Source organism: Hyperoodon ampullatus (assembly GCF_949752795.1).
Source record: "Hyperoodon ampullatus genome assembly, chromosome: 8".
NCBI lineage: Eukaryota > Metazoa > Chordata > Mammalia > Artiodactyla > Ziphiidae > Hyperoodon > Hyperoodon ampullatus.
The window spans coordinates 93,001,741-93,023,223 of NC_136921.1; the positions used below are offsets into that span (position 1 = coordinate 93,001,741).

Below are 21,483 nucleotides of genomic sequence, written 5' to 3' on the forward strand. Positions count from 1 at the left end.
GATCTTCTTTGGGCGAGTAAGAATTGACAGTGCATTTGCTTCAGCTTTGGCCGCTTGTACTTACATTTAGGGGGTAATTTAGGCAAAGAATCAACTTTATAGGTTTACAATTAGGATTATCTAATTGAGGTGGATAAATACAGATTTTTCTGGCGCTAGATATTTTATTATGAAGTTGTTTTGAAAAGCCTAGTAGGACTATACCATTTAAAACGAGTTCTTTAGCTTTGAAGACTTCTGTCTCAGTTTGGAGCTGCAGTAGTCAGTAATGAATTCAGTTGCACAATTGATCATTTTCCCTGAAATTGTCATATTCTTTTCTATACTCCTTGAGGGACAGGGTCTATTTCATCTTGCTCATCTTTGCGTTGCTGTCTGGCACAAAATATCGTGAATTATAGATGTTCAATATCTCTGGATTTAACGATTCAGCTCCCATAAAAATATTTTTCTTGATATTAAGTTTAGAAGACTTGATCTATTATTTTGGGGGATTTTTGTTAACTTTTGGGGGTAACTTTATCCATGAGAATCATATCTATGCTTTAAAAAAATTGTGGAATGCATTCAACATGGTGATTTAAATATTTGCTGTGAAGAACTTGAATTGCTCCTTCTTATCTATGATCATTTCTGTGATTTGCAAAGGCACATACCTCCCCAACCCCAGAATTTTACAGAAAACAACCAGTCACAAATTTTGAGGTGCAGATAGCTTGCTTTATTTTGTTGTTACTATCTCAAGGAGGTCCAACAATTATAACTAACAATTGAATTTAAACCTGCATGAAAAGAACTACATCAAATTGATATTTTGGGCAGTTAGTAATATTTTGTTGTTTTTAATTTAACGACAGCTTTATTTTGTTGTTGTTGTTCTTTATTTTTTGCTGTGGCTCATTGCTTAGTTGCCCCGGTTTCTCTGGTGTAATTTAAATTTAGAGCTACCACACGAAGGCGTTGGCTGCACCCCGGGACCTCCAAGAGTTGGCACTGCTCTGGCATAGGAACGCATGAACAGCTTGGTTAAATGAGGGGATGGCCAGGTGATGTTGCTTTTCCAAGCTACCCAGGCACTCTCTATGGTCAGAGACAGTGTGAAATGAGCGAACAAAGTGTTGGCCGTTGCACTTTGCTCTGGTAATATTTAAGTCATCATTTTGAGGGTGACATCATCAGAGAAAATGTAAGACGTTAAAGTGCTGCTTACAGGAGGGTAAATGCAAACATCACCAATGCCTTACATTTCTGATTCAGTAAGTATTGGTGCACATATCAGGTGACGTGCACAGCATCAAGTCGGTGGATAGGACATCTTCAATGGGGAATTTCTCGACCCATTGAGGCATACTTAGACATCAACATTATGTTGAGGCACAAAGATTGATTAAGTGTTGAGCAGGGTATTCGTTCCATAAGAAACTTTCTCCTACCAACAGTTAGTTTCAACAGTTACATTGTAAAATGTCATAAAACAAATGGTACAAAACTTTATAACCGTTAATTCGGCTATATACAGTATGTACATGTCACTAGAAAATGTATAATCTTCTTAGGTCAACAATTAAGAAAAGATTGAAATGCATATTTTTGAACTTCGACTCATTTAGGTTGATACAAAACTACATTTTTTTAAAAGTATTTACAGATCAGAAAGATTAGTCTATGTGAATCGTTCAGGAAAGGTTAAGAATGTCTGAATATGAGAGCACAGGCCCTCTTAAATGGATCGAATATTTATATTCACAGTAGCAGAGTCAGATCCAAATTCATTCTCTAAGCTCAGGGTATAAAGTCCACCATCTTGTTTCTGTACGTCCATGATGATCAGAGTTGTCAGGTCATCTGTGTTTTCAGTATGGAATCTCCCTTGCTGTTCTTGATTCTGAATTTTTCTTCCACCATGGGACCATGTTATTTCTGGGGTAGGCTCACCCGTAAAAGCGCAGGCTACTGTTAAAACTTTGCCCTCGTCAATGCTGATGTCAGAGGGAAGAGCTTCAATTTTAGGTGGAATTCCTTTATGGAACAACAACAAAAAAAAAGTTTTAGGATCACTGAAAATATAACAATTTGCTTTCTACTGAATTGTGTGTACTAAGGACTCTACCATGCTACTAGGCTTGTCTACCTCTACCTCTACCAGTAATTTGATTGCTCACCTCTTAGGCCTGCTTTAAGCATCCTACTAGTTGAGCTTTCCAGTTGTGTCATACTAGATTTTCCCATAAAACTGCTGGAACTCATTTCTACAAAAGACTCTTGCATGGAGGACATGCTTTGGGCAGACATGCTTGCAAATTTCATTTCGGTCATGCTGCTAGCACTGCTGCTGCTGAAACTGCTGAAGGAGGCCTCCTGCTTAGAGGCAGACACTTGGACTGACTGAGACGAGAAGCTTCCTTGCAAGCTCGTGTCACCACTTGTCCTCAATACTACCTCTCTGGGAGGTTCTTCAACTAGAGCTGTGGAGCATAGCAGATACACAGTGAACACCAATGTCATCTGGTTAATTGGTGACATCTGACACTGACTTACAGAAATGGAACACTTAGACACACACACACAGAAACGCAACACAAACAATTTGCTGTGGAAGCATAAGCAAATACATACATACAGTTGTCAAGAGCTAGCTCAGTGTCTCCCAGAAACGAATCCTTATATTTCTATCATTACATTACATGCAGGTGCTAGAATCACTAGGAGAAAAATGATTAGTCATACAGAAAATAATTTTTATATTGTGCATTCTGAAAATACATGTAATAGGACAGTTGGTAGCTTTGCTTTGAAAGTTAACTCATCCATGTTTCTATCTCGCTGTAAAGAAACGTTGACCGTTAAGAATGAATTCACACAGGAGGCCTGTGTCTCTTACACATGGAACTTAATGAGGCTCCAGAGAGTTTGCTGGGCTCAGAAGACAAAAGCAAAAAACAAACAAAAAAACTCAGATAAGGGCCTTAAGCAAGTAAGGAAAATGGTAAAGATATACTTACGAAGGACCGTTAAGGAAGCAGTAGCTGAACATTGGCCATGGAAATTTTTGGCCTTAATTGTGTATTTCCCACTATCACTTACTGAGGCATTTCGGATTTCAAGAGAATACACATTTCTGGAGCGACTTACGCTGATATTTGAAGAAACAGAAATCTAAAAAGAAGAGAAAAAAAGGGTTTCTTTGAGCTCTTCAGGAGTAGAGGGAGTATTTAAAGTTTTCTTCAGTAATATATTCATAACTCAACTTACTGGCAGGTTGTTTTTAAACCATTCGATTTCAGGCGATGGCTCACCACTGATTTCACAAGAAAAGAGAACATTTTGCCCTTCGTTAACATTTTGAGATCTGGGCTGGGAGATGAAGGCTGGAGCATCTGAGAGTTCTTTGCTCAGGGTCAGATCATACTGACACTTGATGATTCCTTGGCTGGTTTTGCCAATGCAGGTGAGGATCCCTTCATCTTTGTGACCAGCCTGCTTGATGGTCAGCGTCTGGTCGCTGCCTGAGACGCCATATCTGTACTCCTCGGAGTTACTGAGCTCTACCCCATTCAACACCCATTTCACATCAGTGGCACCAGCAATGTTGGCTTTTAAAGTCACTTTCTGACCATCAGGTATACTCATCTGAGTAGAATATGCTTTAATCTCGGCCTGAGTTCTGATTTCTTCTGATGCCTGTGATGTTTTAGTGATTTCCTCATGGACAATGGATTTTTCCAGGGAGGTCGCTTCTGATTTCTTGGCTTTTTCGGAAATCAGAACTGTTGAGGCTTCCTCCTTGAGGGCCAGCTTCTCTGGAGATTTAACCTCTGACATCTTGGTTTCTTCAGAAATTAGGGCTTTTTTGGAAATTTCCTCTTGGACAGCTGCCTTCTTCTGGGATGTACTTTTGGAGGTCTTTTGTGTAGATACTTTCTGTATCTCAGTGTCTTTTACAGCTGAAAAAGAAAGCTCTATAAGGCAAACTGAATTGGAAAGAGGCCCCACCCTCTTCTCTTGTGGATTCTGTAAGTGAATAATATACAAAGAAAAAATATTAACTTAACACATGCAGTGTAGGTAATACCTAACTCTTTCTCAGTCCCAATCTTGGAAAGTTGTCATGCATGACTTTGGAGATCAGTGTAATGATTATTTAAACTAAACTAAACAGAAGAATGATTTTTACGACTTAAGGGAAAAAAAGTTTTGAAAAGAATAGTTGAAGGATTTAGGAGATGGGTGGATTTAGGAGATTTTGAGTAATTAAAACAATTGAATTATGTTTTAGAAGACTGAGATGAAAGCAAACTAATTTTTATTGGGAAAACTGATACAATTCTTTCATTAACTTTCCACTGCTTTAGAAAATTAGCAAGAGTGAAGTTTTAGGGAAGAAGTGCCATTTTGTATAATCACCTGATGTTATTCTTAAATGTTCCTGGGAGCAGTAATCTTATATAATCTCTATGGAATCTTATATAACACCACATACAATTAGACACTTAATAAATACAAAAGTATATGCTAACTTCAAATATGTGTATTTGTACATTTGTGTACAAATGGTATTCTGTAACTTGGTAAAACAGTTTTATTTTAATACTTTGTGTGTGTGTGTGTGTGTGTGTGTGTGTAAGGAATAGTGTTTAGAAATGTTTCCTTCATATTGTTTTCTGAAAACTATTGGTAAGAATAAAAGCCAACCTACCTTTTATTGTTAATTTGCAGCTAGAGGACACAGATCCAGCTGAATTTTTTATTGTACAAGTATAAAGTCCACCGTCAGAAGTATCAGTCTTATGAATTTCTAGGAAGAATCCTCCTTTGTCTTCAGAGAGTTTATATTTACCTCCTTGTGTTATAGCCTGTAGAATGCACGTGAATTGAGTTTTAAAAAGTGATCTAATTTTAAACTTTCTTTGGGAGATGGGGAAGAGGGAAGAGGTTAGTTGTTTTAGAAGATAAGATTAAGGATCATTTAAGAACTGGTTACCTTTCCATCCTTTGTCCAGATGACAGTCGGCTGGGGTTCTCCAGTAGCTTTAACTGCAAATTTAGTGACACTGTCTGAAGAAATAGTTGTATCCTGCAGCCCAGTAACAATTACTGGTTTTGTGGAAACTGGTTCAGGAGCTTTTGGTTCAGTTTTCTTGGTTTCTGTTGGCTCAGCAGTTTTTGGAGCTGCTTTCTTGGTTTCTGTTGACTCAGCAGTTTTCTGAGCTGCTTTCTTGGTTTCTGATATGCTTGAAACTTCCTCATGGATATTCTTAAAGGCTTGTCCCACAAATTGGAAGTTAGTTTTGGAAGTTCCACCTTCACCAGAAATCTCACAAACATATTCTCCACAATCAGATTCAGTGAGGTTATGGATTTTGAGCTCATAGGTACCATCTGCCGAATAATGAAACTGGAAATGCCCATTTTCCTTCAGTTTCTTACCATCTTTATACCAGGCGACCTCTTTTGCACACAATACAGTACTTTCGACCACACAGGTCAGCTTTGCTATATCTTTAGAAGCTTCTGCTTTCAAGGACTGAATTATCTTGGGTGGGGCAGTGACTGGCAGCTGCTGAACCTTTTCTGTTGGTGTGGGTTTTATCTCTGTGGGTGATACAGCTTTTGGGTGAGAAGTCACCGGTTCTGGGGATTTCACTTGTTTTGGAGACTTGACTCCTTCTGGGGATTTTACCCGAGGCTCTGGGGATTTGACTTTCGGTGGTGATGTCAGGGCCTTTTCAGTAACCCTGGCCTTTTGAATGGTCAGAGTAAACTGTGCCTCTTGCTTCCCTTCGCTGTTCTCTACCACCACGCTGTAGTTGCCCTCATCCGAAGCCTGGACTGAAGAGATCGCAAAGGTTGATTTGTACTTTGTGGTGGTCACTTGGTGGCGGGCGGAAGTGCTTATGACTTGTCCCCTACGCAGCCATGTCACAGTCGGTACCGGCTCACCATCTGTATCGCAAGAAAACCTTGCAGAGTCGCCTTCATACACCGTTATGGACCTTGGCTTCGTGAGAATTCTTGCTGCCAAAGTCGTCTTGATCTTCCTGTGTGTGGATTTTTCTTCCAGCGACTTTTCTTCGACTGCAGCACTTTTCATTTCTGCAGATGCATGGTGTTCATATGATGAGAGACTTTCCCTTGTCTCTGTCATCTCTGATTTCATTTCCCTGACGGAAGAGGAAGCTTCCATCTCAGATGTTTTCTTAAATGATGAAACCGCATATGCCTCTGTTCTCGTCAGCTCAGGGAAAACAGATCGGGGGACCTCTTCGTCTCTGCGCTGGGAAGCATAGGTGGTGTAATCCCCTCCAGTGACGTCCAGGGTTGCATAGTCAGAAGCCTCGCCTTTGTAGTTGGTGCACACGGCACGGTATGTTCCGCCGTCATCAATATGACAGTCCAGAATTTCCAGGGTCAGGACCCCACTAGTGTTGGTGTAATGAATCTTACTGCTCTCTTGGAGTTCTACACCGTTGTGGTACCATTTGACCTCGGCAGTTGGCTTAGACTGAACATTTAAGATAAAACGTGTATTTTGGCCGCACGGTACCCTGTGGGAACGCATCCTCAGTGTGATTCGAGGCATGTGGTCCAGCGTAAAAGGCTGCTGACTCAAAACCTCATACTTCCTTTCTGATGTCTTCTGAGTTTTTAAAGCAGCTTTCATGGACTCGTACCTGGAAAAGATATCAAATCTTGCCGACCTCTCAAATCTTGACAGTGAACGCTCACTAGACACAGGGCTGGGGGAACGTGGGCGAGTCCTCTCTGGGGTAGGAGACCTTCTTTCTACGTCATCTTCATATTCATATTCCTTAGCTGGCTGTGGCCGTGGCCGGATCAGCTCGGACACCGGCCTCATCAACTCGATGTAGGTCGGAGACAGGGAGCGCCGGCGTCTCAGCAGCCTGGACACCGAGGAGGAAGTGTCTCTCTGAGCGTGTTTGGAGATCTCATATTCTTCCTCAATTTCCGTTATTTCAGTCACTTCTCTCTGGCGTCTTGATTTCTTTCTAGATTTTTCTTCCTTCGCCATGTGGTCCAGCTCGCTTTTGTATTCTGAGAGGCGCAGGGTGGTGGTGACTGGACGCAGCAGCTCTTGGTCCTCTCTCTCGGCCATGATCCTCTGCCGCTGCCTGGGCTGCCTGTGCCAGGCGCGGGCGTGCCGCTCCTGCAGCTCTGCGTAACTCGTGCTGGTCTCCGCCTTCGTTGGGATGTGATACGTTGAGTATCTGAAGTCTTTTCTTGCTTCCTCCACCTTGACGTGAGCTTGTGGGGAAGGGTAACGCAGACTCGAAAGCTCAAAACGTGGAGGGCTCCGGCTTGGGGGTGAGGCTGAAAAACCCAGTTCCAGCTCTTCTTCAAGACGCAGCCTCTCTTCCTCTGTTCTTTTCATTGCCAGGTAGTCGTCAATGGGCAGGAGTAATTCTTCATCCGAGATGTCACCGAGAGAACGTCTCCTGGGTCTGTAATAAAAGTAATAATCAGGGGAAGGTGTACGCCGGCGGGCTGGTCTCACCATTTCAAGGTCGTCTTGGGACAGTTTGGGAATCCTCCACTTGGGTCTGTATTGATCGGTGATGCGTGGAAGAGGCATCACATAGAACTGTTCCCATCTTGAAAGGCGGATGCGCTTGGGTCTTTTCTGTACAACTCTGTCCATCTTCCCAGGCATTTCAAATTGATCGCGTATCTTTTTGTACCATTTCATGTCAGACATGGGCACGAACTGCTTAATGTGTTGGTCTTCTTCTATGGCGGCTGGTTTGTACTTGCGTGGCTCTGGTACTTCGTAAGGCATGCGGAGTTTTCTCTCCTTCTTTTCTTCTGCCTCAAGTTGGTATTCCCCTTTTACAGTCTTGGTGCTGACGGCTGGTTTGTAAAGGATGGCAGCTTCTCTCAGTGCCTCCTGGGCGACCTGTGTCAGTGGCACAGTCTCAGTTCCGGAAAGAATTTCAGCCATTCTTAGCGTCTTGTCAATTTGCCTCTGTACGTGTCGTTCGTGCTCCTCCTTAGTCTTGAACTCCTGTTTGACGTACCTCAGGCGTTCCACTTGTAGGTGAGCCTGGCAGCTGGTGGATCCAGCAGTGTTTGTGGCTGTGACTCTATAGTAACCCGTGTCTTCAGGCAAAGTATCCCTGATATGAAGAGCATAATAATCCAAGCCTTCGTGGATAATTTCAATGTTAGGCCCGAGGGACAGTGGCCGACCGTCTTTCTCCCATTTTAATGTTGGCGGGGGGATGCCAGACACCCTGATCTCAAAGCAGACACTTTGGCCTTCTTGGCATTCTGCGTTTGCCAGTAGCCGTTTGAACATGGGTCTTAGGGTGGTACCTGCTGGAGGTGGGTGTGGGGTCACAGTCAGCTTTGCTTTGCAGCTGTCTTCACCATATTTGTTTCTTGCGACAACAGTGTATTCGGCAGCATCATCCATAGTTACACTGTTGATTGTTAATTGGTAAAGACCCTTGTCAGACTCAAATGTGTACTTCCTATCATCATCACCTGGTTTGATTTTCTGACCTGATTTATACCATGTTACTCGAGGCTCTGGGTGGACAGTTATAGTTACTCCAAACCGGACATTTTCACCCACATAAACTGTCCTGTTATAGAGAGGCAGTGTGAATTCTGGTGGCCTTTCCAGGAGTCTCATGGTATCTGTTCTGCGCTTAATTTTCTTTATGGTTCTACGGCAGTAATAGTCGTAAACTTCTCTCACACCTTTAACAAACAGCTCTGCATAAGAACTGTCTTCCCCGTAGTCATTGACTACTTTGCATCTGTAGGTACCGTCATCGAATTTGGTAATGTCTTTGACATACATGGTGGCCACTCCATCATCATAGGTGATTTCATATTTCTCACTGTTCTCCAGCTGTCTGACACCAAAGTACCAAGTCACTTGGGTAGACTGATCGTAATTTTCAATTTTGCATATGTATTTGACATATCCTCCTTCTTCAACGACTGCATGCATTATCTGCCCAGAAACGGGGCCAATTTCAATGGATGCCACTTTAACTTTAGCAATGCTCACTCCCTTCTGGGATCGAATTGCACCACCACAGGAGATCCTGGCTGCAGACACAACCAAGTCGAGGTCTTTCTTGATCAGGGTGTGGTAGTAACGTCGGTGTTTCAATGTCCTGATCACTTTAGTACTGACTCTTTCTATCTTCTGCTTCAGCCATGGGTGCTGGAGAGCCTCAGATGCTGTCATGCGAGATTTTCTCTCTTTCACTAACAGCCGGTCAACAAAGTCCATGGCTTCAAGGCTGATCTCTTGGAATGCTTCTTCATCAAAGGCATATTCAGCATTCATGATGTTCTCAATTACCTGTTGGTTAGTTTCAGCCAGGAATGGATTGATACCACTCAACAGCACATACACGAGTGTTCCGAGTGACCACATGTCTGTGGCTGTGCTGACAACATCATGCTGGTGGACTTCAGGTGCATAGTATTCAGGGGCAGTGAACAGAAGCCTAAAGTTGTCCCCTGGCTTCAGCTGACGGGCCTGACCGAATTCTATGATTTTAATGGTGGAGCTCCTTCTTGTTTGGTAAATGATATTTTCTGGTCTAATGTCAAAGTGTCCAATATTATGACTGTGTAAGAACTCAAGTGCTTCGCAGACCTGGCGAACATAGCTTACAATTTCTCTCTCATTAAGTTCAAAAGCACTTGTGTTAATGCGTTCAAATATGTCAAGTCCTGATATGAACTCAAAGATCATAACTAATTCTTCCATGCTTTCAAATGATTCATGGAGGTATAAGATATTTCGGTGCCTAGCGATGTTTAGAATGGAAATTTCTTTCTTTACCAAAACCTGATCAGTCCCTTTGACTTTAACAAATTTGGCCATGTATGTCTTCTTTGAGGATGTTTCAACACAACGGTGGACAATTCCAAACTGACCACGCCCAAGATCTTCAGCAATCATATATTTATCATAGAGTTCCTTGGTTGAAGAGTGAGATGCTTTGGTCATAGAAACTTCCCTGGTTTCATCAACCTCTTCATCATAGTTCATAGCTCTGGTCTTATCTTCTTTGGTTATGGTTGGTTCTGAAGGCTCAGAAGGCTTGCTCACGCCAAATTTATTTTCCGCTATTATACGGAACCGGTAACTTGTTTTTCCAAATAAGTTGATCACGGTATAGTGTGTTTCTCGGGCCTGTCCTACGCGGATCCATCTTTCTGCAGTGGTCGCACATTTTTCAACAATGTAGTTGGTGATTTTGCTGCCACCATCAGAAGCTGGCTCAGTCCATGTTAAGTTGACAGAATCTCGTGAGACGTCACTAACTTTGACTCCTCTGGGTGGGTCGGGAACATCGGCCACGTCCAGTTCAACTGTCTTCTGATCAATTCCAAACCTGTTTTTAGCACAGACCACATAGAAACCAGCATCTTTTCTCTCCACTCCATTGGGGAAAACAAGTGATGTGAAAGATCTTGTGACAATAACTTGGTAGTGGCCATTGTTGTTGATGAGATCTTGTCCTTTCTGCCAGGTGATCACTGGGGCTGGTTTGCCACTGAATGGGATCTTGATGCTAATTACCTCACCTCGGAGAGCGTGGACTGCTCCCATGCCTTCAAGATTTTTAGGCAAGTGTATCTTGGCTGGAACTGTATCAGAATAAAAGAAGGAAGAATATAATTTAGCAATTCCCAACACTATTTAAGAGCACCCCCCCAATTAATAATATGTAATCTAGCACCAAAATGATGTTTGCTGATTTGTTTTTACCTTCTACTTCCAAGGAGGCAGTGCCAGACACAGACCCTCCTTGGTTGGTAGCTCTGACTTGGTAGACTGTGGCATCATCATCTGTGACGCTTGCAATGATGAGCTGGTGGTAGCCACCCTTAAACTCTTGAATCCTGTACTTTAATCCATCTGCGATGATTTCTTTGCCTTGTCTGTACCATTTCACAATTGGTTTTGGATGACCAGTCACTTTGCAGACCAAGGTAGCATTGCTGTGATATCTGACATTTAGATTTCTCAGTTCCTCTTTAAAGTGTGGTGCCTGAATTGGGACGTCAGATTTGGGAGTGACAGGTTCTGATATTTCACTCCATTCGCTTTCCCCACCTAGGTTTTCACATTTCACACGGAACTCATATTCAAGACCTTCAATAAGGTTTTGCACTGAAAAGACGGTTTCTCGAATTTCATCTGTTGTCACAGCAATCCACTTGTTCTGCTTCTTCTCACGCTTCTCAAGGTAATAATTTCTAATCTTTGCACCTCCATCACTGGCAGGTGGCTTCCAGGCCACAACACAAGAATCTTTTGTGACAGCAGCAATAGTTGGTTTGCCAGGAGCACCTGGCTTTTCTGTTTAAAACAAACAAAAAGCATTTGACTCACGGGGTGAAACAAACAGCTTTATGAAGAGCCTATTTTATAAAAAATGTTATGAACCTAAAGTTCTATTAAGAATAACTAATCCAGGGCCTCCCTGGTGGCGCAGTGGTTGAGAGTCCGCCTGCCGATGCAGGGGATACGGGTTCGTGCCCCGGTCTGGGAGGATCCCATATGCCGCGGAGCGGCTGGGCCCGTGAGCCATGGCTGCTGAGCCTGCGCATCCGGAGCCTGTGCTCCGCAACGGGAGAGGCCACAACAGTGAGAGGCCCGCGTACCACAAAAAAAAAAAAAAAAAAGAATAACTAATCCAGAAAAATGAAATTGGTTACTTTATGCTGAGAAACTTACCAAAACACAAAGTTCCTTTTTAGAGAAAAAGGGGATAGGGTATACATGTGCCCTTTTAGATAAGCAAAAATTCAATTTAAGTGAGATAAAAGGCACTTGTACTTTAGCTGAATCTTTGCTATCTCCTTTCAAAAGTTATTTCTGTTTAAAAAAAAGTTTTACATACAGATGGAATTTTGCCATAGGAAGACTGTAGAGGTTGTACTCACCAAATGGACTCTTAATGATCACAACTGTGGAGACTTCTAGAGGGTCACTGATGCCAAGTGTGTTCTGAGCCGAAACCCGGAAGTAATACCCAGCATTTTCTGTGAGGTTCACAATTCTACAGGTTGTCACTGAGATGGCTGAAGACACCAATTGCCATTCAGCCCCTTCCTTGGCCTCACATTTCTCTACCACATAATTGGTGATCCAGGAGCCTCCGTCATCTGCAGGTGGTTTCCAGCTGATCACCACAGAGTTCTTCAATAGAGCTTCAATCACAATTGGTCCTGTAGGTTTGTCTGGTTTATCTGTTGGGAGAAAATACAATTGGAGTGGTTTCTGTAGTGTGTCTCCCAAGATATTTTTCTTTTTTCTTTAAAAACAACAAAAAAAACCCCACTGAAAATGAAATAAAATACCTTGTATTTCCACATCAAGGATGGCGTCCACCGTTCCAAGAACATTGCTGAGCTGAACTTTGTATTTCCCAGCGTGAGTCTTACGTTGAATATTCTTCATGACGAGATGAGTATACTGCTCAGTGTTTTCAATAGCAGTGTTTTCTGAGTTTTGCAAAAGTTTCTTGCCATGGAACCAAGTGATGGCAGGTACTGGACGGCCAATGTATGTAACGTGAAGTCGAAGCGTTGACCCCACAGCACCGTAATACTTCTCTTTCAGTGGGTAACCGGGATGGAATTGTGGCGTTGCTTGCAGGAGAAGCTTACTACTGGATTCTACTTCTCCAACCTCGTTGGTAGCTACGCAGGTATAAACGCCTTCATCTTCTTGTTCCTCGGTCATTACTGTTAGAGTATGTGTGCGTCCATCTGAAGACATTTTGTACTTGCGGCTTTGTATCAGCTCCTTACCAAATCGGTACCATTTAATGTCTGGTAGAGGCCTTCCAACAATCTGGCATGAGAGTTGAGCAGCTTCACCCAGTTTGGTGGTGACATCCTTCATTTCTTTGCGTACTCCTGGGGCCTCTCCAGCTGAAGGGTATGAAAGATAACATTAATGCATTATTGTTACTACTGAATCTATAATCCTCTGTCCTTGTATATCAGGAATGAATTCATCCTATTGATTAATACTTTATTAGACACCATTATTTACATATGAGTCTAATTCTTAAAAAGGCTTCACAGTGACTGGAGGATCATCTGGAAAGTAGAGATTCAATGAGCACATCATCATATCATTATGTAGAGTGACTTTTTATGATCGGGAAGCATTAACAATATATAGGGTTTTGGGGAAATATTAGTTCTCTATAAATCTGTAGATTTGCCCTTACTTAGGTTCACTGAAGTGGGGTACATTTGTTGACCCTTCAAGTCTTACTTGAAGTAAGTAGGAGTATTTAAAAAAAAAACCCATTGTATTCAAGGGAGAAATTGCTTTAGGAATCAGTTCACTGCACCTAACAGTTCACTGCTGAGGTTATGTGCTTGGAATGACTTCCTCAAGAATGCATCAACTATTCCCTGTGTCTGCATATGCCGGAGTGAGTGATTTCTTTCCAAACACTTGCTCTCCAGTAAAGCTTTCTGGAGATCTGCTTAGTCCAGAGGAAGAATTAGCCTTAACATGTTGCTCAGTTTGTAAACCATAAGCAGAGAACTAACGGCTACTTACATGTTAGTTTCGTCTTTACAGACATAGCGGTTCTTCGAGGTCTGCTCAGCCCTGTCTCATTCTCAGCGAAAACCCTGAATTCATACTCCGTAGCTTCCAGCAAACCCCCTATTGTGAATTGCCTGTCCTTGATGCGGTCCTTACTGCTCTTCTTCCAGGCACTGTCTCCAGATTGTCTATATTCAACCCAGTATCCAAGGATTTCTTTGCCACCATCGCATTCAGGTTTCTCCCACTGTAGAGTGACGCTGTCTTTGGATATTGAAAGAATCTCGAGTTCTCCAGGTTGGCTTGGCTTATCTGAAATATTTGAAAACAGTTGAAAAGGAAATCAGCTTTCCTGCTGAAATAAAAGAAAAAGAGCAAAGGTGGTTTGCCTCTCTGATTCTAACCCCTTTGGAAACTCTTTCCTTACCAAATGGATCTTTGCAAACAACTGGTTCAGAAGCAGGGCTGGTCTCGCTTAGGCCAACGTCATTCTGTGCGATGATGCGGAACTGATATTCCGCGTCGGGAACAAGCCCGGTGATGGTGTACATTGTGGTGGTGATCTGAGTCTTGTTGTGTCTGACCCACTTGTCAGTTGATGTCTCCTTGCGTTCAATGTAGTAGCCTGTGACCCGAGAACCACCATCGTCTCTGGGCCGGGACCAGGAGAGGCTGACAGAACTCTTGGTCACATCTAGTACTTCTGGGGGATTGCTTGGAGGCTCGGGAGGGTCTAGGAATGCAAGTGGAAAACACATGTGTTAGAGTGCAGTCCCAACTCTTGTAAGCTGGTGGCTTTCCTTTCGAAACAAAAGAGCACTGAGAGGATTTTTACAGTGTTATGGTTGGAAGAGCACTTACTCAGTGGTGTTTTTGGTATGACTGGTTCCTCAGATTTCAAGGGTTTGCTTATTCCAAACTGGTTTTCTCCTGAAACACGGAAATGGTACTCCACATTTTCTTTGAGGCCTTTTACGACCAGAGATGTACCTCGGACTCTGGAGTCGATGGTGTACCAGGCGGCTTTAGGCACTTCTCGTCTCTCGAGGATGTAGCCTAAGATGTCAGCACCACCATCATCGGCAGGGGGTCTCCAACTGACCCTTACAGAGCGAGCTTGTATATCGTCATATTCAAGTGGCCCTTCTGGAGTGTTGGGACTTCCTATCACCCTGACCTTGATGTAGACAGCCTTCTTGCCACATTTGTTTTCCAGAACCAGGTCGTAAGTGCCAGAATCATCCCTGTCTGCTTCTTTGATTACAAGCTCAGTGTGAGTTTCAGAGGTTGCAATCATGGCACGCTTACTAATATCTTGGCCTTCCTTGGTCCATTTACATATTGGGAATGGTTTTCCTTTGATTGGTATGGTAAGTCTGATGACCCCACCTTGTCTTACAAAGATACCTTCCTGGTATCTTTCATCAAGTTCATAGTCAGGATATTCTGGGAAGAAAGGTAGGGTTACAGTTAGCATTTTGGGAGGCGGGTGTAGGAAATAAGTCTTAAGGCAATTACAGCAGAAAGTAAATGATCATATGTCTTACCAAGCATTTCCGTGACTTTGACTGTTCCTGGTACCTCAGCGGGCTCCCCAGGTCCACCAGCGTTACAAGCTAGGACACGGAATCTGTATTCAGCGCCCTGAGGTAGGTGTGTGAGAGTATACTCCCGAATCTTGGTTGGGGTAGTGTTGCATTTGGTCCATTCATATTGATCAACTTTTTGCATTTCGATCAAGTAGCCTGTGACTTTAGATCCTCCTTCATCTTCTGGAACACTCCAGGCCAGGGAGACTGATGTCCTTGTTGTATCAGTAACTCTTGGGTTTTGTGGCTTTCCTGGAGGAGCTGGGGATAAGAATAAGACAACAACATACTTGTTAAAGTTTCTGCAAAGTTGAAAATCAAATGCGCCACCTAACAATTTCACTGAGTTGTGGAAACGTGGACTATAACATTAGAATATTTTTCATTTTGTAAATGTTTAATTCATTTAAATCAGTTAACATTACTTAAAGCTCTTGGTTTTTCCTTTGTCTTATTTGTGCTTTGTTTATAATCACTAATACTATCTTACATTTGCCATCAGTTTTTAAAGTGCTTCCAGAAATATTAACTTGCTTTACAATTTTAACTGTGATATAGGGTGTGTATTGTGAGTTCCATTTTAAAGAGGGAGAAATAGACTCAAGAGAAGAATATAAAAAGTTATTTGCCCAAAGTTGCCCGGGCTTGGAGTGGGGAGGGGATTGATGACAGAGGACACAACTGAACTTTTTGAGCTGTTGGAAATATTCTATATTTTGATTGTGGTGGTGGTTATACAAAACTTATAGAATTCTATATTTCAGAAGGGTGACTGTTACCACATTAAATTATACCTCAATAAACCTATACAGAAGGTATTTACCAATTGGATCCATGGCAATGGTGGGTTTGGAAGGACGGCTTGGTTTTCCAGTTCCTCTCGTGTTAATGGCTGTGACACGGTGTTCATATTCTAAGCCTTCAGTAAGGCCAGTGGAACGGTACCGTGTCATCGTCACTGGTACTTTATTTACACGGACCCATCGATCTGCTCTCACTTCTTTGCGCTCCACAATATATCCAGTCACTTGGGAGCCACCGTCATCTTCTGGTGGGTACCAAGTAAGTGTCATGCCGTCACGTGAGACATCAAATATCTGTAACGTTTCTGGAGGTCCAGGAATATCTGCAGCAAGACAGAGGTTAACACAACATGGCACCATGAATAAATTGAAGACTCATACATTTGTATAAGTGTGTCTTGTATATACCATCTTAAAATGGTACATATAAGACTCTTGCAACTGTTTTTCTCATGTTTTCATTTTTGTACTTTTCTTGCTGTTCCTCATTTTCTTCAATTTTATAAACATTTATTAAGCATGTATTCTGTATTGTTTCTCACTGTAACAGCCAGTCCTCCCTCCCCCCTTTCCTTCCGTCCATCCTTCCCTAATTCCCTCCTCCTCTCTTTCTTCCATTAAAAAAAAAACCCAACTCTGTTGAAAACTTCCAAGAAAAGGAGGTTTAGAAACCTTGGAAAGACCCTGGGATTAACTTTGTGACCTATTTTTACTTACATGAGGGTATATTAAGAACAAATTCCTTCTTGTTAATATTTAGAATCAGAGGTGGGGAGAGTGGTGGGGGGGGCGTCCAGGACTTACTGATGCGGCTGCGACATTCTATAACCTCAGATTGCAAGTACGAGCCGATCCCGAAGCGGTTTGTCGCAGCGATACGGAACACGTACTCGTTTCCTTCAGTGAGTCTGGTAAACTTAAATGTTGTTCTAGTCACTGATTCAGACACTGGCAGCCACCCTGGACGATGGGCATCACGTTGTTCTACCACATAGCCACTCAGTGGAGCACCACCATCCAGTTCAGGCGGTCCCCAGGAAATGGTCACTGAAGTAGCATCAATTTCTTCAATCTTGATAGGCCCAGTTGGTTGTCCAGGCTTGTCTATGAAAAAAAAAAAAAGAAATCCCGGAGGTTAATTTTCACTTCAAATCAAAATTGGGTGACTAAACAACAACAGCTTGCTTGTGTCTTGGTCTCTCATCCTTACCAAGAATGATAACTTTAATGGTCTCTGAAGTAGTTCCGGTTGCATTCTTCAGTTCAAGTATATAGTCTCCAGTATCTCTGATAGTGGTTTCACGAATGGTTAATTTAGCTACCTTAGTATGAGTTTCAACTGTGACACGCTCTGATTCTCTTAGTTTAGAGCCAGCAAAGAACCAGGAGGCAGCAGGAGGTGGGCGACCAGCAATTGGTATCACCAGCTCTACTGGTCTGCCGGCTGGGACGTGGATGGTCTTTTGAGGCATTGTAGAAAGGTCGATTGCTGGCAACACTATGAGAAAAAGTAGGCATTTATTCATAAGTATTATTTCTAATGACAAAGTGTCATGAATTCTGAATGTTTCCTTCATTTTCCTTTACCATTATTGTTATTTTGGTGATTTGGTACATACCTCTGAGGTCTTGTACAGTCACGGCTGTGATGATCTCTCTTGGTTCTGACACACCTTTCTCATTTTGTGCCCTTACTCTAAATAAGTACTGTTCACCTTCATTCAAGGAAATAACAGTGTGCTCTAGGACTGTGGGTTTTAAGGTGACAACCTTCATCCATCTCTCGGTGCCAGCTCTGCAGGCCTCAAGAACATAGCCAGTGAGCCGGCTACCACCATCATAGAGTGGTTTTTCCCAGGCAAGGGTAACAGTCGATTTGGTGACATCGACAACTTCTAGCTTCACAGGTACCAAAGGTACTTCTGAGACCAGAACTGCATCAGATGTTTCACAAGGTTCTCCAATGCCATAAATATTTTCTGGCAGCACTCTGAAATAGTACATGGTTCCTTCTATAAGTCCAGAAATTCTGTAGAGCGTCTTGCTGCATTTGGTAGTTACTGTTTTGAATGCTCTCATGGCAGCTTCACGCTTCTCAATAATGTAATTGTTGACAGGAGCTCCACCATCAATTGTGGGAACTTCCCAAGTAATGGTCACAGAATCTCTTGATACTTCCTTAACTTTCACTGAAGGACAGGGACCAGGAGTATCTAAAACAAGAGAATGAAAGATCCATACTTCCTATTTGCCTGATTGGTTGATAGATTTTTTGGGGGGCAGGAAAATAACATAGTTCCTTTTAGAGAGGTGATAATCAGAGGTCAAGGTGTATCTTTTTAAAGAATCTACTCACAGCATAGTTGATTTTAAGACAAATACTTACCATATACTTTAACAAGGACAGTTGCTGATTTCTTGCCAGATTGGTTTTCAGCTTCAATGGTGTATTTTCCAGCATCATACCGGTTAACTTTGTCCACAATAAGTAAAGAGTAACTCTCAGTGTTGTCAATGACCGCCCGGCTTGCAAGGTCAATGCCCTTCTTGCTCCATGTGATGACGGGTGGTGGTCTTCCAGATACAGACACCATCAGCCGCAACGAGGCTCCAGCTCTGATGGTCACAATCTTCTTTAAATCATCTGCAAGCTCAAGATCTGGTATTTCTGGAAAGTAAATGTCAAAACTTAATTAATTCATGAACAGGTGTGATGAGAAAATAATTCACCTAAAGCCTTACATTATAAATACCTAGTCTTTCCATGGGCTCAATTTCAGCAGTTGACTCGCTGTATTCACTCATGCCCTTCACGTTCACAGCAGCAACTCTGAAGGAGTATTTCTGGCCCATTTTAAGGTCTGTCACAGTGAATTCATTATTTCTTATTGTGGTGTTGGTATGCACTCGGTACCACTGATCAGTGTCCTTCTCTTGCATTTCAAGAACATATCCTATGATGTCAGTGCCACCGTCATACATGGGCTTGGTCCAGGCTAAACTGATGCTGTGTTTGGTGGTATCTACAACTCTCGGAGCAGAAGGTGGTCCAGGGGTATCTATGAAATTTTAAAATAAGGATGCAGGTATTACACAAATAAGGAAGCTTGAGATTTGTATTTTTGGTTTTCAAGACTCACTGAGGCATTATCGTTCTTTGTCCACACTCACCAAGATACTCTTTGTAACTAGGCTCTTCTGATACTGCAGGATAGCACTGTATGCTCTATTATTACTATTATTATTGTTTTAAGAGTTAAACTTCTTTAGAAAGGTAGATGTTTCTTTCTGGCCACTTTGGCTAGCTATGCTGTGTCCTGCTAAGCTCATTGCTAACAGTACCCATTCTCAGGGACTGTTCTTTAGTTGCTCAGCTTTCAACAGGGTTAATATCACTTGTCACCTCTACATTGCTAATAAGTACAGGAATAAGTTTCTTCTACTTCCTCAATTCAATCCAAGTGATTTATTCCTTTTAGTTCTTGGGCTTAAACTTTGTACAAGGATTTGCCACTTATTTCTGAAGCTCTTGTGACAATTACTTTGTTAGGTGCTTACTAAAATACAAGAAGCTTTATGTTCTGCTAAGCCTCTTAAAAGAGATGTTGTCTTTTTTTCTTTTCAGTAGTTATTATCATTACAACAAAATTCTCTCCATTCTTAGGAAGATTTGCAAAATACATCCCTTTCATATTGGTAGTAGAATAGTTTATTTTTTTCACAGATTGGAAAAATACTGCAACAGTTTTTAGCAATGTAACTGCTAACTTACTGACAGAAGTAGTAGTTGAAATGTTTTCTGTCTTAGGCTGTATTTAAGATCCTTCTAATAAGCATATGCCTTTCTAGACCATTCACAAATTCTACAAGTTATTGGGAAAGGCATGTTGGAAAATTATTTGTAATGTGGTTTTGGTGGGCATTAGGGTTATGTATGATTCTTGGAACTCACATGATGGTTCTCTGCAAGAGATAAAGTTGGAAGCTTCGCTGGGTTCGCTGTTACCAGCAGCATTTACTGCGGTCACCCGGAACTGGTAATCAAAACCTTCCATCAGGCCAGTCACCTTCAGCCTGGTATCATACACCACATAGTCTTTGTTCACACGTGTCCAGCGCAAGCTCTTCTTCTCACGTTTGTCTACTAGATAGTTGCTGATCTCGTTGCCACCGTCAGATTCAGGTTTTGTCCACTGAATGATGATATGCTCTTTGCCAGCCCCAACTTCTTCAGGTATGCCAGGTTGTGATGGAATAGCTGTTTATATTTTTATGAAAATAAAAGGATGATCAGAATCACACAAAATCACCATTGCTATGACTGTCCTCCCTTCTCCCTGATCCCATTACATTTCAACTGCTGAACTGTTTGAGTGTTAATACTCACTGAAGGAGTTTCTGGCGACAATGGGCTCTGATTCAACAGGCACACCAGGGCCATATTTGTTTACTGCCCGCACTCGGAATATGTATTCGTTGTTCTTGATGAGTCTGGTAACCACATAGGATAGGGTTGGGCATTCGCCTTCCACAGTCACCCAGTTGAGTCTGCTAGTCTCACGTCTTTCCACGATGTAGTGAGTTATTTCTGCACCTCCATCTTCCTGAGGAAGGCTCCAGGCTAAAGTGCACTTCTCCTCTGTTACTCTGCTGACGGTGAGCTTTCCACATGGGCCTGGGGAATCTGAAACAGGTGTAAGGATGAGCAATGAGGAAGGTGTTTCTTTCTGCCCACGCTTGAGAAAGCTATGAAAATCAAAGATCATTTGACATACTTACCGAGAACTTTGACCACGACAGACACGGCCTTGGTCCCACTGGCATTCTTCACCGTTAAAGTGTATCTTCCACTGTCACTTCTGTCACAGAACTTGATCACAGCAGTTGCTCGTTTGCCAGTGTACTGCAGAGAGACTTTTTCACAGAGATCTAGTTCCTTGTCCCCTTTGGTCCAGATAATTTTGGGTTCAGGTTTGCCACCAACTGCAGCATCAAGAACAAGATCCGAGCCTGCTCTGATGGTAACCAGATCACCCTGTAATCTGGCATCGAGTTCGGCTTTGGGTGGAGCTGTCATAGGCAAAATAGACGTGAATGAATATATGATAGTTTATTGTTATAGAAATTGTGATAACTTAAAAGGAGAGCATTGACTATTCTTTACCGTATTCATCTCGGCAAGTGATGGGGCCTGTAGATTCTGATCCTTTGCTAATTACGCCTGCTGCATTCTTGGCCAACACACGGAATTCATAAGTGTCTCCTTCACTGAGAGCAGTAATGGTGAAGAAATTGTCAGATACGATGGTGTAGTTGCACTTGAGCCAGCGACCATCTCCAACTTCACTGACTGGCTTACGCTCTATGATGTAGCCTACAACCTTGCTGCCTCCATCATACACTGGGGCAGACCAAATCAGTGACACCGTTGATCTGGTGACATCTGTCACCTCTGGTCTTCCTGGTGCATCTGGAAGGGATGCAAAAATAAGGTTAAATGCAACTCTGAATTTTGTTAGTACCA

General features: G+C 42.4%; 1 protein-coding gene across 3 annotated transcripts in view; it reads right to left on the reverse strand.

The window, feature by feature from the left end:
- Positions 1 to 1,720: 1,720 nt before the first annotated feature.
- Positions 1,721 to 21,483, reverse strand: part of TTN (titin) — a gene marked incomplete at both ends in the record, with an annotated part of 282,756 nt that continues 262,993 nt past the window's right edge. For all 3 annotated transcript variants that reach the window (XM_079710139.1, XM_079710137.1, XM_079710138.1), the window contains 23 exons: positions 1,721 to 2,019; positions 2,163 to 2,465; positions 3,003 to 3,156; positions 3,253 to 3,944; positions 4,697 to 4,853; positions 4,982 to 10,638; positions 10,760 to 11,353; positions 11,941 to 12,246; positions 12,358 to 12,933; positions 13,580 to 13,879; positions 13,995 to 14,300; positions 14,429 to 15,013; positions 15,115 to 15,417; positions 15,980 to 16,282; positions 16,764 to 17,063; positions 17,170 to 17,457; positions 17,579 to 18,172; positions 18,346 to 18,627; positions 18,713 to 19,018; positions 19,912 to 20,217; positions 20,347 to 20,643; positions 20,739 to 21,029; positions 21,124 to 21,429. In XM_079710139.1, the coding sequence (XP_079566265.1) occupies positions 1,721 to 2,019; positions 2,163 to 2,465; positions 3,003 to 3,156; positions 3,253 to 3,944; positions 4,697 to 4,853; positions 4,982 to 10,638; positions 10,760 to 11,353; positions 11,941 to 12,246; positions 12,358 to 12,933; positions 13,580 to 13,879; positions 13,995 to 14,300; positions 14,429 to 15,013; positions 15,115 to 15,417; positions 15,980 to 16,282; positions 16,764 to 17,063; positions 17,170 to 17,457; positions 17,579 to 18,172; positions 18,346 to 18,627; positions 18,713 to 19,018; positions 19,912 to 20,217; positions 20,347 to 20,643; positions 20,739 to 21,029; positions 21,124 to 21,429 (13,505 nt within the window). The remainder of the gene's footprint in view (positions 2,020 to 2,162; positions 2,466 to 3,002; positions 3,157 to 3,252; positions 3,945 to 4,696; positions 4,854 to 4,981; positions 10,639 to 10,759; positions 11,354 to 11,940; positions 12,247 to 12,357; positions 12,934 to 13,579; positions 13,880 to 13,994; positions 14,301 to 14,428; positions 15,014 to 15,114; positions 15,418 to 15,979; positions 16,283 to 16,763; positions 17,064 to 17,169; positions 17,458 to 17,578; positions 18,173 to 18,345; positions 18,628 to 18,712; positions 19,019 to 19,911; positions 20,218 to 20,346; positions 20,644 to 20,738; positions 21,030 to 21,123; positions 21,430 to 21,483) is intronic.